The sequence below is a fragment of the Medicago truncatula genome, chromosome 3 (genome assembly GCF_003473485.1).
Source record: "Medicago truncatula cultivar Jemalong A17 chromosome 3, MtrunA17r5.0-ANR, whole genome shotgun sequence".
In the NCBI taxonomy this organism is placed as follows: domain Eukaryota; kingdom Viridiplantae; phylum Streptophyta; class Magnoliopsida; order Fabales; family Fabaceae; genus Medicago; species Medicago truncatula.
In genome coordinates this window covers 30,832,812-30,849,052 of record NC_053044.1, presented here as the reverse complement: position 1 = coordinate 30,849,052, position 16,241 = coordinate 30,832,812, and the positions used below count along the sequence as shown (strand labels likewise).

Here is a 16,241-nt window from a genome sequence, read left to right as displayed (position 1 = left end):
AATTTATACCCCCCACCCTTCTATGATGCTTAAATTACAACTCCCTCCCTTAATAACTAAATATGCACTACACTTTAATCTATGTTAACATAAGGCTTAATTACACTTTTGGTCCTCGTGTTTTGGCCTACTCACGAAATAGGTCCTGCCTTTTTAAAACAGAACAAAACGATCCTTCAATTATCATTTTTGTTGCATTTTCCATCCTACCCCCAATTTTATTCTCCAAAAACGCAGAGAAATAACAGTTTTAGACCTACCCCATATGCTCAACCATGAAATAAACAAGGAATAAAGCATGTGGGTACAAAGAATCCACTTTATTCAACACACTAATCAAAAATTAGGTGTTTTTGGTTTCATGGTTGAGCATAGGGGTAGGTCTAAAACTGCCTAAAACTGTCATTTCTCTGCGTTTCTGGGGTTTGAAAATAGGGGGTAGGACGAAAAATGCAACAAAAATGATAATTGAAGGACCGTTTTGTTCTGTTTTAAAATGGCAGGACCAGTTTTGTGAGTAGGTCAAAACACGAGGACCAAAAGTGTAATTAAGCCTTAACATAAATAAATATTTTTAAGATATATATTCATTTTAAACCACCATTTAAGAAAAATAATTCATTTCTTTATAATTTAAATGTCAATGATAATTAAATTTAAATATTTTGCTATTGATTTTATAATTTAGAGTATAAAATTAACTTTTAAATAACCATACTTTATTGTATTTAGTAATTTTTCACATATTTTAATTTTATTTTGGGTTGTTTCATAGTTTATAATAGGGTTTAAAACTACATGTTAATGAAATTGTGAATAAAAAATAGTGAAAAATATGTATTCGATTTTTTATTATATTAAAATAGACCTGTAAATACAATTTTTTTCAAAATGTATTAGATTATTATTTTTTTGCTAGATTATTAGAAATAAAAAAAAATTATTGTTTGAAAAATCTAAGGTACGGTGGAGTTTAGTTGGAGACAAGCGAATGTGGTCCCTAGCTAATCCCCATATTTTTGTTGATGTACCTCTTTGTATCTCGACTTTGATTTTTAATGAAAAGCTATAAGCTATTTTCTCTCCAAAAACATAATTATTGAGGGAGTAAAGTATAGATTTTAACATAAGAGGGGGAGGGGGGAATGTAATTCAAGCTTCTCTTAGGGAAGGGGAGTGAAAAATTTTCTAATTGTTTTGAATAAGAGGGGAGGGGAGTGTATATTTAAACATAAGAAGGGAGGGGAGTGTATAAATTCGTTGTTTTCCCTTTCAAAAAATAATATTATTGTCCATATTGTGCTCAAATTAAGCAGATCAAGTTAAGCTTATTTAATATCGGTTGTTTACGTGAAGATGCATATTGATTAGTATGTGTAATTTAATATCTTCTACCAAGCTAGCTAGTATTGTGTCATACTGTTTCTTCACTCTTATTTCATGTATGTGTAATTTATTTCCCATTCATTTGTGGCAGGAATCGAGCGGGAATGTGGAGCATTTTGTCGCTTTGGAAAAGTTGAAGGTAGAAAATTCCAATGTTGAAAGTATATGTTGTCTCAATGAAGTAAGTGAGCGGGAGATGAACTTGGGATTGCAAAACATTGAGTTATATACTCTACCTATGTTGACATGTCTTTTTAAGGGTCTAAAAAAATCTTTTTACCTCAAAAACCTTACTAAGATGAAAATTAAGGGATGTGAAAAATTGGAAATTGTTTTCTCTACTTCTATAATAATGTGCCTACCACAGTTGCTTCACATAATAATTAATGACTGCAAAGAGTTGAAGCATTTGATTGAAGATGATTTGGAGAATAGAAAGATTGTACGCTTCCCAAAGCTCAAAACAGTTGTTGTAGAAAAGTGCAAAATGTTGAAATATGTGTTTCCAATCTCCATATGTAAAGAGCTTCCTGAGCTAAAGGTTCTGATCATAAGAGAAGCAGATGAGCTAGAGGAAATATTTGTATGCGAAGTTGATGAGAAAGTCAATATTCCAAATCTGAAATTTGTAGCATTTGTCAACCTACCAAGCCTCAGCCAGACCCAAGGAATTCATTTTCAAGCAGCACCATATCGTTTTATACAAAGTTGTCGAGAACTCTCTCTGACTTCAGCAATAACAAAAGATGTCAGTAGTTACACTCTTTTTAACGATTATTGGGAGGAAGGTACACACTATATATCATACAGTAATGGACTAGATTTTTGGATGTTTTTAACCCTTTTTCTTACCATGAACTACACAAGAGTTATACACATTTCTGTCAATATCTAATAAATTATACCCTTTGGTTAAAGGATATAAACAATTGAGGCTTCTAAATTAGTGGTATGCATGCATGAGTACGGCAAAACTAAAATGTACTATCTAATTGAAGCTTTAATTTTATATAAAGTATAAAAGTACTAAAAAAAATTATTAGGTATATAACATTGTTGTACATATAAACTTGTAAATGATTATTTACCGTTGAAAGTGGACATTTAGTTTTATTACTATGCTTACTATATAATGATGTTAATCTCTATAATATTCTGCTATAGATTTTGATTTGTACGAGGATATCAAGAATGTAGCTGCTGAATTACTAGAAAATCCAAGGATTGAAGTTCATGCAGCATCAGGACACATGTTCACTTCTTCACAGGTCAATCCAGTTCCATTTTTTCAAGTATGATTTGTTGAAAATGTCAAATTCCCTTGGAAGTTCTTATCCACAAAACTCATTCAATTAGTAGTTTAAGGATTTACATAGTAATAGATGTTATTGATAGTTTCATATCGCTACTCACCTGTGAAGCCCCTATACTCCAAAAATGGTGAAGAATCGTGTCTGACACGTATCCGATACCGATACATCCCAATGCGCGTACCGATGAAATATCGGGCAATTAATATTTAATTTTTTGACACGGATACTTCTGTCTTACATATTTCCTTTTAATAAAAGAATATGAAATAAAATTACATAAAGATGGGCAATGCTATCAAATTTGTCTGGAAAAAATATGTAATTGTCACTTGATCATTTTCATTAATGTGAATGTTTGTTTATTATCATTTTTAGTTATGTTTATACATTCTGCACTTATACTAATTTTAAATTTAATTTTTTAATAACTTATCGTATCCGTATCGGGTCTTCATAGCTACTGCTTTTGTTCTTATTACAGGAATTGACGAACCAACAGCATTTACAAGGAGAAATTGATGCCAGCATCAAACCTTTTCATGGAAATAATAATGTAATATAGCAGCACCACATTGTGCATATAAAGCTACAGATTAAATATTAAAGAAAATAAATTTTACTGGAACAACTGCTTAATAATATGCTGCAACTAATTTAAATTTTCATGTTATGCAATTAGTTGGAGGGTTCACCGTCAGAAAGACTTGTAGCAGAATCTTTGTCCACCATACAAGTCATTGATAGTAAACAAAAGGCATTTCCTCTATTTTGCCTGTATTTTTTCTGAAACTTTTTCAATGCAGGAATTAAATTATACTACAATCTTAAACATCCTTTTAATTTTAAGCAGGGTATCATTGAAGAAACTGCATTAACTAATACCAAGACAACTTCTAAGGAAATAACAACTTCACAGGTGATTTTATTTTATGTAACAATGCCTTCAAATTGACATGAAAATATATGTTAGTTAGTCAAATGTTGTTGACGTCTTTTTAAGAGATTATATTAAAATAAAGTTTAATTCTTTACACGTAATTATATAAGATTCTTAGATACTAACATTAAAATTTTACAAATGAGTTATGTGGGAGACATGCTTAGGCATCCAAATGAGTTGTTGAAAGATGTGTAAGAAACTAATACCAAACTATAAACTAACAAAGAAATATTTTATGAATTAAAGGATACAGTATTAAACACTTTTAAGATAAATGCTGCAACTTCTTTACATTTTCAGGATCAAAGAACTCAAGAGGGTTCTACGTCGGGAACAAAAAATGATCAAGATATTCAATTACCTGCTCCTAAACAAAAGGCATACCCCTTTTTATTCCTTTGACTCTTTTTCAACATAGGAATTGAATCATGCTACCCACTTAAATTTCTTTTTCATTTTATGCAGAGTATCCAGTCAAGTTTTGAAGATGTTGATCTTGGAGACTCTCATGAAACAACTCAGACTAATAATAATCAAGGTGAATACATTTTGAATCAACATTGTTTTCTTATACTACCTCGTCACCCTTTTGATTTTGAACTTTCATATGTTGTTCAGTTTCTTTAAATGATGATGCCTCCAAATCTGAACCCTCTTCCTCCACCACATCTCCTATTGCGTCTCAGATTCCTTCAATGCCTTCTAAAGGTGTTATTATTCATTCCTTATGTCAAATATGCATTATTATTCTTTCTTATTCATTCTAATACATTCAAGGACTCTTCCCTAATAGCAGAATATTTAAATCCTTCAACTATTTCAATTAAAACTCAATTTCAATATTTGCATATAATGATGCTAATCTATATAATATTTTTCTATAGATTTTGATTTGTATTTTCACGTGGAGAGTTTATATCGGAAATTTCAAGAAGATTCTAAAGGTCATGATAATGGTAATGAAAATCCAAATGCACGAACCACTAAAGATTTTGCAGCTTGGGTTGAAGCTAAAGCAGCTTCATGGCACGCGTTGACTTCATCAAAGGTCAATACTACTCTGTTTATTCATAAATGTACTTCTTAATTTGGAGTACTGTTCGAAGAATTAAATTTCACATCAAGTGCTTCTTACAAATATACTACAACTTATTTACATTTTCATGCCATGCATTTAGCTGGAAGGTTCAACGTCGGAAAACACAGAAGCAGCAAAATTTTCCACCATTTCAGAAACAAAGAATGAGCCACCTATACAATTAGACGTTGCACCTAAACAAAAGGTATTTTCCCTATTTTGCTTCTATTCTTTTTTTACTTTTTCTCAATGCAGGAATTCAATTATACTACAATCTGAAACATCCTTTTAATATTTAACAGGGTAACAAGATATGTTTTCAAGAACGAACTACATCTACTGATGACAAATCAATAACATCATCAACTCATTTAGTAAGTTCATCACCAATTTATCGTATGTAACAAGTGTCGGCCCAATATAGTCTCGCGCCTGATATATTTTATTTAAAATTTATTTTTTAAGAATATGGCTTGATGACATTCCAACTATGTTGACATCCCATCAAATCAACAATTATCTACAACACCCTAATTAAAAATATTATTGATAGGAAATAAATAAAACAAAATGATGGGGGGAACACCAACACATTAATTAAAGAAAACAGCTAAATATAAAGTTAAGGAGACTGGATCTATTACGAATAGAGATATCCATAATATAAAATGGCAATGAATCTTACCAAATTACCTTATTACATTGAAAACATATGTTGGCTAACTTATCAGCAGCACAATTGTTGCTTTCCTTATTTTGGATATCATTTGTTTATTAATTTCAATTGCCCTCTTCTTCAATTGTCAATACAAAGCTTCCTGCCACCAAATATGTTGATATTGGAGACTCCCATGAAACTATTGGTGAGTTTTTTTTTCCTTTAAATTTTAATGCTTCTCCTCCCACCTTGTGTTTAGTTTCTTAAATTAAATTATAATTCTTCCATGAGAGTAATGAGCTGAATAAAAGTGATTAAATGATTTCTTGTTGCAATAGATGACATTGACAAACTGATCAAGGAGGACTCACTTCTTGCATTTGAGATGTTTCTTACTGGAGTGCCAAGTTTTTCCATTAGAACATTACTTCAAGAATTGAAGACTTTGTTGGACTCATCATCAGACCTTGACCATCTTGTATCTAACAAAGAGTCCAAATCGAAATTGATTTCTCTTTTGCATGGATTGAATCAGCATCAAGGACTCTTACCTTCTGATGTGAAGGAGTTTGTTGAGAAAGTGAAGACCTTCTTCATTGACATCATTAACAAACACGCCAGCCATCAACAACTACTTAAGAAGCATAAGCAACTTCTTGATTTGAAACCTGGTCTTTTAAAGAAGCTTTTGAGTGCAAAGAGTAAGCAATTCCACATTGTCAGTGAAACTTCAACTGCCAATGCTCAGATACATAAACGCTCTTTGGAAACTGATGAACTTAGAAAACAGTTAGAAGATCTTGAGAATCAAATAGATGATTTGAAGTCAGTAGTGAACAGATGTAATGTTCAGAAGGAAGAGTTGAACGCTGAATGCAGTGAGTGGGCACAAAAAAGTAAAGAATTTGCTTCTGCACTTGCATCAAACGATGTCGACTTAAGAGAAGCTGAACGTGCTAGGAATTTGGCAACAGAAGGCTTTTCTAATTTAAAGTCTTCATTTCCTACATATTAGGAAGGAACCCCACATGAAAATAGGTTAGGGTACGATTATGGTGTTTGTTAATGTCATTTTGTTTATGTATGTGTTTAGTAATGCGCTCTTTTTTCCTTCATCTGGTTTTATCCCATTGGGTTTTACAGGTAAGGTTTTTAATGAGGCAACTGTATTACAATATTATTCCCTTGTGCATTGATATTTTTCCACTTCCCAAAGTTGCATTCTTCTTTTTATCTTTTTTTTTTTAAAAAAATAATATTATTGGAGTGCTCTAGACGATAGGTGGTAGGATTGAGGTGCCAATAGAGTCGTATCTTTTTTTTACCATATGAGGTTTTTACACCTTTTTTTTGTTGAAAATTAAAGATATTTACCCGTGCCTTGCGCGATGGAAAAGTAAAATTGAAATAACTTTTTAACATAATCAATTGGAAAATAATTTTGCTATAATATTTTAACAGAGAAAATAACTTGCTATATCCAACTCATTTCGTAACATTAAGTACATCAAAAAAACCTTTCAAGTTTCAATGATAGAATTTCCCTTTAAATATAATATATATTGGGTTACTCAGTTTTTCAAGACTTATTTCAATGCATGAAATGCTAAAATATATTGGTACAGGGGAATATATTGTACCATGCTGTGAAATTTTAAAATGAATAATTTACCTGTCTCCCTTGTTATTATTTCGTGTAAATAATAGCTTTAATAATGTGACTAATTGCAAAAATTTAAAATAGAACGTATCTTAGAAGATGACTACTATTGTAAATGAATATATGCATCTAACATGCATATAGCTTAACTTCAAGAAAAAAACTCAAAGATCTAATTGAATTTAATTCAGTAACTCCTCCTATTACAAACATGGAGTTTCATTGGTTTGACCTGATTAATGGAGTTAAGGTAGATGAGAGATATGGATTAGTCAATGTTAAGCCCAAATTGAGGCTTAATTCAAATGAGCCCTTTGTCTTGCTTCACAGGCACAACAAGTGTACTATACAATTTATCCACAAAACAGGGGTAGTAGAGATTGGTGCCCTGCATTTGGTTTTTATACTATATTAGTTAAGAAGCATAACCAAAAGCTACTAGGCATTGATACAATCTAGACATACGGATATTATCTGAAATCTTCATTATTCTCTGTTTATATGTTGCTGGTCTAGTTTTTTTCTTTATGTATGCCACTGTGTGTTTATTATTTCTTTTGCGTTGCGTAATTGGCTAATGTCTAATGTTTGAGTTTTTTTTTTTTTTTAATAGTATCTTGTCGGATGGCGAAGTTATAGAGAAGGGATCTTCTGGTGAGAGAGGATGGGGGGCTCATAATGGCATACACAAGTAAATATAAGTTCAGCTCTTGAATATGTGCCCTGTGCCCAGTTGCTCTGCTTCCTCTAGGTAGGCTCTCTTTTAGTATTTTGTTACCCTTTCTTCCTTCTGCAACATTTAACAAATTAAAAGAATACATGTTTCTGCTATTGAAAAAGGATATTGTTTTAACTATTAGGGACCAGTTACGGTTATTCAATTGATGTTGTGGTTATTGAACGGTAATTTTTGGGAAGTTTACTTAAATTGATGTTACGGATACTGATGAATTTTGGGATAGAGCTCTTGTGAATAGTAGCTCAGGTTATTGTGATGATCATCATGATGTTCAATCTAATGAGAAGAATCCTTTATGTGTAGATTGTTTTGTTAGATTTTGTAAGCAGTGTAAGGAAGCTGATTCCTTTCTGATGTTTTGTTAGAAGGTTTCTGATATACATATATTCCTGTCAGGATGTTTACGCCAGCTACAGAAGGATTTTGAGTTGACTGCTCAGATATTCAAGTCATTTCCTCTCTTCAATTTCACAATATCGTATAACAGTATTGAATTCGTATTAAAAATGACTGGTTGTCTGCTATTAGTGAGTCCAAATACTCATGTTGATATCTTAAAAATGACGGATATTAAAATATTGTTTCAAAAAAATAAAGTGAAATAGTATATTGTGGTCTCTGATAGGATAGGACTGTACTATACATAGATAGCTATTGTTTTTCCGGGGAATATAGCTTGGTGATGGTGAAGGATGAGCATGTAGGTCCACAGATTTGTAGGATAAGGGGTTTTGGAGACCTGTCCACTAAATCAGTGCAGTGAACTACATGGTACACACTCTTAAATTAGGAACTTCACTTCTCTGCTTGTGAGTTACTTACTATTGATTCTTTTGATTTAGTTTTTTTTCCGGCTTGGTCTCTTTAATTTGTGATTTTGGTTGAATTTATTTGATGATCACATTTGGAGTCACATACACTATTTGCTATGTTGTTCTGGTGAGTGGTGTTGATTTTGTATTGAAGCATATCACTAAAGCCAATCAACAAACATGATGCATGGCTTGGTCTTTGTGAAGATCACATGATGCATGTTTTTTTATTGACTAATTCATTGATTTGTTATTTGGATACAAAGCATGCCTTTATATTGTACTCAATATGAGCGTACCGGTTAGGATTTGAATAATTACTTTTTCTTACATAATGATTTGTTATTTGGTACTGTTACGATGAATCTAGGTGGAGTGTGCTAAGTAGGATATTTGTTACATAATGATTTGTTTTCGTTTTTGTAGTGTAATGTATGTATCCTTTTTTGTCCTTTTGTATATCTTCTGTTGATGTTTAAGTGAAACACACTTAGTGCTTGCATTTCTTCTTGTGTGGATTGCATGCTTGTCACTTCTGTTACATGTCAGCACATTGAATTTTAAGCATGTAGTTTTATGGTAGTTTAATTTAATGCCATTGCTAAGCTGTGTGAAATCTCAAAGAGCTATGATGTGAAATTTAAGCTAGTATTATATTTTAGAAATGAGGTTGCTGCATTTGAAAGATAATCGTGTCCTTTAAGAATCTTTCAATTGACAAAGCTAGAGTTATAGGAAAGTGATCTCTCCTAAAGTCCATTCCTCTCGAAAATCAATACTAGTATAAATAACACATGATATAAGTAGATTGAGCCCTTTTGGATTCCATCAAAATGATATATGCTTCTGCAAACTCATTCTTTCCATTGCCTAATTACTTATTTCTAGATTTGATTTTCAGTTGAGAAATGGAAAGGTTTTCTTAGTTTAGAAATAAGATTCATAGGTTGAAATGGATGAACGGAAAACCCTTAGAAGGGAAAGAATCTACTATCTTAGTGGTGTAAATTTAGCAGCTTGTATCTTAGATTGTAAACTACTAATATTTGAACCAGCAAATCAATGATTTAGTACCTGTGATATTGGTTGTAATATGCTTATGATTATGTGATATGTTTGGATGTCAAATTATTAACTTTGAAAATTTCATAAACACTTCCAATGTTGTTAATTATTTAATTGTTGCAAGCGTAAATTTGAGTTATATTGCTGCAAATAGTTTCCTGCACTACACAGACAATATAAATTGGCTTAGAGCTTTTCTTTGCAGCCCATCACAGTGAGAACTTCAGCGGGAGAATGTGTTTGTAGACTTTGTAGTTCTAGTTGACGTAGTTACTAGTTAGTGTCTATGTGTGGCATTTGCTTCTTCGTGAGGGTCTGTTTCAATAAACAACTTATTTGGAGCTTATACTACAAGCACTTTTCTCGATAAGCGCTTATGTATAGATTGAAGTCTGTTTAGATTGAAGGTCGGTTTGTTGATATAGTAGTTGAAAGTGTCTGCAGCAGGAATTTATGGATTATGATATATCAAATTTGAGTTAAAGTTTTTATTTTTAGTTGCAATCTGAGCCTGACATCTGTTTTGGTGGCAACCACCATGTACTTGATAAGGCTGAGAAGTAATTGCATGATGCTTTGTGTGTGCTATCTCAGATTGTCAATGATAGCAGGGTGTTACTTGGAGGCGGGTGGCCTGAAATGGTAATGGCAAAGGAAATTGATCGATGCATTGGCTAGAAAAACTCGAGGAAAAAAATATCTTGCAATGGAAGCATTTACCTGGGCACTCTTGGCTATCCCAACAACCATTGCTGATAATGCTGGTTTGGACAGTGCTGAGTTGATTTCTCAACTCCGTGTTGCGCACCAGAACGAGGGATGTACTGCTGGAATTGATGTCATCTCTGGTTCTGTAAGTACAATTCTGAGAATTGCAGTGATATATGCGATTATGTAAGTTCTCTAGTGTGATAAAACTCAATCTGATCCATATTAATTAAGATGTTTGTGTATTGTTCCAGATTGGCACACATATTTTTGGTTTGCTTTCATTCATGTCATTGTAAGTGTCTTCTTAACTTCGCTTGGATCTTTTCTATTGACATTTATGCATACACAAATTTATTTTATTTCACTTGCTGATAACTTTGCTGAGTAGGCATAGTCATGTATATAAATTAATGTCCAATCAAATTTGGTTTTCCTGTAACAGGGCATGCATAGACATGTATTTGTAACATGATAACAATAATATTATTTCAGTCAATTGACTTGTTTAGTGATTCTTGATTAGGTACTGAACTTTAATGTTGACTTGATGATGAATCTGATGAGGATGAAGTACGTAAGATACCCAAAAAAATTAAATTATATTAATACAAATAGCTAGGAAGAAACTGCGAAATTGCTAGGCAATTTGCCGCCCAATCCATGCTACGGCCAGTATGACAGCTAAATCACAACTAAATGGTAGGTAACTGTGTTTTGCTAGAAATTAGCTATGCGTTAGCTTCGATTTGTCTCCTAGCAAATCCGTGATTTTCTTGTTGTGCTAGTCCCCCATTCTGTATCTTCTTTTCTTTCGTTATTTTAATATTATTATTGGAGTGCTCTAGATGATATGTGGTAGGATTGTGGTGCCAACATAGACGGATATCTTTTTCTTTTACACTGTTTAATGTTAAATAAAATGATATATACGCATGGGTGCCAACATAGATGATATGTGGGCGAGTCAATTCAAAAATAGTTTTTCTGTAGTATAGAGTTAAACAAAAATTTTCTAATGAAATTACTTGCCATCAACACAAAACTATATCACAAAACCAAAGCTCAGAAATCATTTTAAGTATTGATTGGTAATACATTATTGTGCAGCGGTAATACAGTATTGATTGTGCAGCGGTTGTTCATTTGACCTGGAAAACTTATTATATGAAGGGTGAAAATTGGATAAGACAAAAATCTGGTTGTTAATTGGTTTTGTCAATGGAATTTGACATTCTGTTAGAGGTATAATTGTATGTCTAATGTTCATACAAGGTTATGATAATGACGGTGTTCTAATTGGTTACAGATAGAAGAGTTCAAGGCTGATTTTTGTTGCCAATGTATTAGCACAATCAATGCATACAAAATGAAGGCGTTGTTTTCTAAACAGCAATAGCATGATTCTGTTTAGAGGTATAATTGTATGTCTAATGTTCATACAAGGTTATGATAATGACGGTGTTCTAATTGGTTACTGATAGAAGAGTTCAAGGCTGATTTTTTGTTGCCAATGTATTAGCACAATCAATGCATACAAAATGAAGGCGTTGTTTTCTAAACAGCAATAGCATGATTCTGTTAAGAGGTATAATTGTATGTCTAATGTTCATACAAGGTAAGGTATGTTTCACATGACCTACAATTCTCACTTTTTCCAAATGATATTTACTGTTTCCAAGTGTACCTTCTTAAATATTTACTATGTGATCTGGAGTATGAAAACCTTACGGATAGGTTAAGAAGAAATACGGTGAACAAGTTCAGTGATCCTTATTGTTTTTGTGGTAACATTAGAATAGGGGAGCATGTGTTTTGACATTCATTTCGGAACTCTGTTTTAATTAATGTTTTATGGCTTTCCTGTTTTGGACAATTTTGAGGTGTCACAAAGAAACACGGAATCTTTGAAAGAGAGAAACAAACAGGTTCAACTAGCAGATCAAGTAAGCAAAATAGATCTCATGTTATGAAAGAACACAGCTAGCTCATATTAAATAAGTTTATTTCAATTTCACAATCAGATCATACTCCAATATTAGCAAAGCCAACAACTTCGATGACGAGTTTCTTGGAGCCACTTAGTTTTGAAGATAAACCAAATTGGTTGAGTTAAAAGCTCAGTCTCTAACTGTCAAAATTAGCAAAGAGGAAATCAGTAGAACTATAAATAGGGAAAAAACTCAATAATAGTTAGAAATTTGTTTTGGTTTTTTACAAAATAGGGGGACCAAAACTGCATTTAAACCTTAAGTTTTCCATATTACATATTTAATCTGTTTTTGTGATCTTACACTCAGAATGTTTGAATACACTCTTTCACATTAATGCTACAGTTTTTTTTTCTTTTTTCTTTCTTTTTCATTGGTCAGCTGTTCATATCAGATTTATTAGAGTTTTTTATAGTATTGTATTTCAATAATCAGGTGTTTTCATATGAAGTTATGATACAGGTTGTTTTTCTTCTGAAAGATGGTCTTGTGGGTAATGTCATCAGCTTATGACAATATTGGTTACAATGTATAATACAGACCTCAGTTGCTAAAAAGTGTATTATTGGTAAAAAAAAAAAAAATCCAATTATATTGGCATCACAATCCTAACACCTGTGTCATCTGGAGCACTCCAATCATATCATTAAAATTAAGGTTAAAAAGAATACAAACTTGGGGAGTAGGACAATCAATATTACACAAGGGAATAACAGTGTCATACAACTGCCTCATTAAAAACCTTACTGTAAAACCCAATGGGATAAAACCAGGTGAAGGAAAAAAGAGTGCAGCACTAAGCGTACAAAAGAAAACATTAACAAAAACGATAATTAGGACTCCCCAACTTATTTTCGTGTGCGGGTATATATCTAGTTCTTCCCGAATTTTAGGAAATGAAGATTTTAAATTAGCAAAGCCTTCTGTTACCAAATTCCTCGTACAACTTCTATGACATCGACCTCCGTTAACGCAAGTGCAGAAAGCCTAGTCTATTTTTGTGTGGGGGCATATATCTGGTTCCTTCCTAAAATGTAGGAAATGAAGACTTTAAATTTGCAAAGCCTTCTGTTGCCAGATTCCTCACACGTTCAGCTTCTCTTACGTCGACCTCCGATGATGCAAGTGCAGAAAGTAATTCTTTGCTTTGTTGAGCCCACTCAGTACATTCAGCCTTCAACTTGTTCTTCTGAACATTGCAATTGTTCACTACTGACTTCAAATCTTCTCTTTGATTCTCAATATCTTCCAACTTTTTTGTATGCTCATCAGTTTGAAAAGAGAGCTCATCTATCCGAGCATTGGCAGTTGAAATTTCATGGTCAATGCGGGTTTGTGTACTATATGCACTCCAAAGTTTGTTCACTAGATCGCTTTTTGAATCAAGAAGTTGGTTGTGCTTCTTAAGTACTTGTTGAAAAGTGGTATATTTGATAATGATGTCAATGAAGAAGGTCTGCACTTTCTCAATAAACTCCTTCACATGTGAAGGTAGGAGTCCTTGGTGCTGATTCAGCTGACCAAAAAGAGAAAACAATTTTGATTTCGACTCTTGGTTCGATATAAGATGGTCAAGGTAGGATGATGAGTCCATCAAACTCTTCAATTCTTGAAGTAAAATTCGAATGGAGAAAATTGAGACTTGTCCAACAAGAAGCTTTTCAAGTGCAAAAAGTGGGTCTTCTTTAATCAGCTTGTTAATGTCTTCCATGGCTACAAGAGTTCACATTTATTTTCACTTATATTGATCTTAATCTCATGAAAGCATTATCATTTTAAGAAACTAAACACAAGATTCGGGGAAAAACCTTAAAATTTAAAGAATAAAGAAAAAACTGACCGATAGTTTTCCGAGAATCTCCAATATCAATGTCTTTGGTGGGAGGAGGCTCTGTATTGACAATTGAAATAGAGGGTATGCATATTTTACCATGACCGACTTCCTAAAAATTTAAATTAATAAACATATGATGTCAGTGTCTCCAATATAGGGAAGACAACAATTGTGCTATAAGTTAGTCAATATAGGCTCTCTGTGTAATGATGTAATTTGGTGAGATTTATTGCCAAATTGTATTATGGATAAATTTTGTCGAAATAGATTCGGTCACCTTAACATTATATTTTGTTGCTGTTGCCCACCGTCGTTTTATTTCTTATCATTAATATTTTTTGGGTGTTGTAGATGATTGTTGGTTTGATGGGGTGTCAACATAGTTGAAATGTCATCAATTTCAATATTTCTTAATAAAAATCTTAAATGTGAAAATTTAAATAAAATATACCAGGCTTCAATATGTATTGAACCAACCCTCGGTACACACTATAAGTTGGTGACGAACTTACTAAATGAGCTGATGTTATTCTTTTGTCACAAGTTGATGTAGTTCCTTCTTCAGAACTTATCTCATTACCCTGCTAAATATTAAAAGGATGTTTAAGATTGTAGTATAATTCAATTACTGCATTGAAAATGTGTCAAACAGAATACTAAGAAAATAAGGGAAATGCCTTTTGTTTCGGAGCAACTAATTGTATAGGTGGCTCATCGATTGTTTCTGAAATGGTGGACAAAGTTGCACCTGCTAATCTTTCTGATGCAGAGACCTCCAACTAATTGCATATCATAAAAATCAAAATTAGTTAAAGCATATGTTTATGTTCATTGTTGGTATAGATTTACAAGCACCTGCTACTGATTTCTACCTCAGGTGTTTGTTTCATTTTTATGTGCACATAAAACAATGTGTTTGATTCGAAGACATTTTCAAGGTGATTTTATTAAGGTGTGGTTAGCTTGGATAATATGAATAGTATGGACCTGTGAAGAAGTCAACTTGTGCCTTGATGCTGCTTCTGCTTCAATCCAGGCTGCAAATTCTTTAGTGATTTGTGCACTTTGATTTTCATTACCATTACTGTGACCCTTAGAAACTTCTTGAAATTGTCGATATAAACTCTCCATACGCAAATACAAATCAAAATCTATATATAGCAAAAAATTATATAGATTAGCACCTTTCTATGTAAATGTTGAAATTGGGTTCTTATTGAATTAGTTAAGAAAAACAATGTTCATTGAAAATAAATTGAAGCTTTAAAATAACTTTCGAATGATTTAAAGGAAACTGAGATGCAATAGGAGATATGATGCTGGGAGAGGGTTTAGATTTGGAAATTATTTCATCATCCATAGGAAACTGCTCCTTAATTTAGGGCTTAGAGAAACTGAACATGTGTAAAATCATAATATCAAAAGGATGATGAGGTCACATAAGAAAATAAAATTGATCCAAAAAGTCTTCACCTTGATTATTATTAATCTGAGTTGGTTCATGAGAGTCACCAAGATCAACATCTTCAAAACTTGACTTGATCCTCTAAATAAAAGGAAAATGATATTTAAGTGGGTAGCATAATTCAATTGCTATGTTGAAAAAGAGTCAAAAGAATAAAAAGGGTAATGCCTTTTGTTTAAGGGAAACTAATTGAATATCTTGGTCATTCTTTGATCCTGACGTAGAACCCTCTTGAATGATTTCATCCTGAAAATGTAAATAAGTTGCAGCATATACCTATTATGATGATCCATTTATGGAAAGCATTAAAGCTGTAATAGAAGTAAGACAAGGGAAGTGAAGGCACTGTGAAGAATATTCAGAAGGAGAGGTAGAAGAAGCCAGAGAAGTAAGAGATACAATTTATTCATCATAATTTTCGTGTTTCTAACTTAATTGATCTTTTCTCTTTATAACAATCACTTAATGTATTTTCAGATTTATATTCTACATTTTCTTTCCTTATTTATGACTTTTATCTAGAATTGTAAAAATATGAATAGCTAGGTGATATTACATTATCTAAACTAGGAACGTTTGGATTAAATTTTTG

At 32.4% G+C, this 16,241-nt stretch overlaps 3 protein-coding genes across 4 annotated transcripts in view; 2 read left to right on the top strand and 1 right to left on the bottom strand.

Moving 5' to 3' along the window:
- Positions 1–4,078, top strand: part of LOC25491047 (disease resistance protein At4g27190) — a 33,307-nt gene extending 29,229 nt beyond the window's left edge. The window contains exons 6-10 of the mRNA XM_039831327.1: positions 1,478–2,174; positions 2,551–2,654; positions 3,181–3,252; positions 3,379–3,615; positions 3,940–4,078. Coding sequence (XP_039687261.1) covers positions 1,478–2,174; positions 2,551–2,654; positions 3,181–3,252; positions 3,379–3,486 — 981 coding nt within the window. The 3' untranslated portion in view covers positions 3,487–3,615; positions 3,940–4,078. The remainder of the gene's footprint in view (positions 1–1,477; positions 2,175–2,550; positions 2,655–3,180; positions 3,253–3,378; positions 3,616–3,939) is intronic.
- A 1,032-nt stretch (positions 4,079–5,110) lies between these two features.
- Positions 5,111–6,576, top strand: LOC120579347 (uncharacterized). 2 transcript variants are annotated; one of them, XM_039831329.1, is made up of 2 exons: positions 5,111–5,580; positions 5,714–6,576. In XM_039831329.1, exon 2 carries the CDS (start codon positions 5,761–5,763, stop codon positions 6,388–6,390), a length of 630 nt encoding a protein of 209 aa, XP_039687263.1. In that variant the 5' UTR covers positions 5,111–5,580; positions 5,714–5,760; the 3' UTR covers positions 6,391–6,576. The 2 variants fall into 2 exon arrangements, with proteins under 2 accessions (XP_039687263.1, XP_039687262.1); XM_039831328.1 differs by having other exon boundaries at positions 5,708–6,576.
- A 6,368-nt stretch (positions 6,577–12,944) lies between these two features.
- LOC120579382 (uncharacterized) lies at positions 12,945–14,772 on the bottom strand. The gene is made up of 3 exons (XM_039831427.1): positions 14,697–14,772; positions 14,191–14,293; positions 12,945–14,063 (listed from the first exon to the last, which is right to left on the bottom strand). The coding sequence occupies exon 3, from the start codon at positions 14,059–14,061 to the stop codon at positions 13,378–13,380; it is 684 nt and encodes a 227-aa protein (XP_039687361.1). The 5' UTR covers positions 14,062–14,063; positions 14,191–14,293; positions 14,697–14,772; the 3' UTR covers positions 12,945–13,377.
- Between the last annotated feature and the right edge of the window lie 1,469 nt (positions 14,773–16,241).

Bases quoted from the DNA above. Each gene is read 5' to 3' on its own strand.
- LOC120579347 (XM_039831329.1), top strand. From the start codon at position 5,761: ATGTTTCTTACTGGAGTGCCAAGTTTTTCCATTAGAACATTACTTCAA.
- LOC120579382 (XM_039831427.1), bottom strand. From the start codon at position 14,061: ATGGAAGACATTAACAAGCTGATTAAAGAAGACCCACTTTTTGCACTT.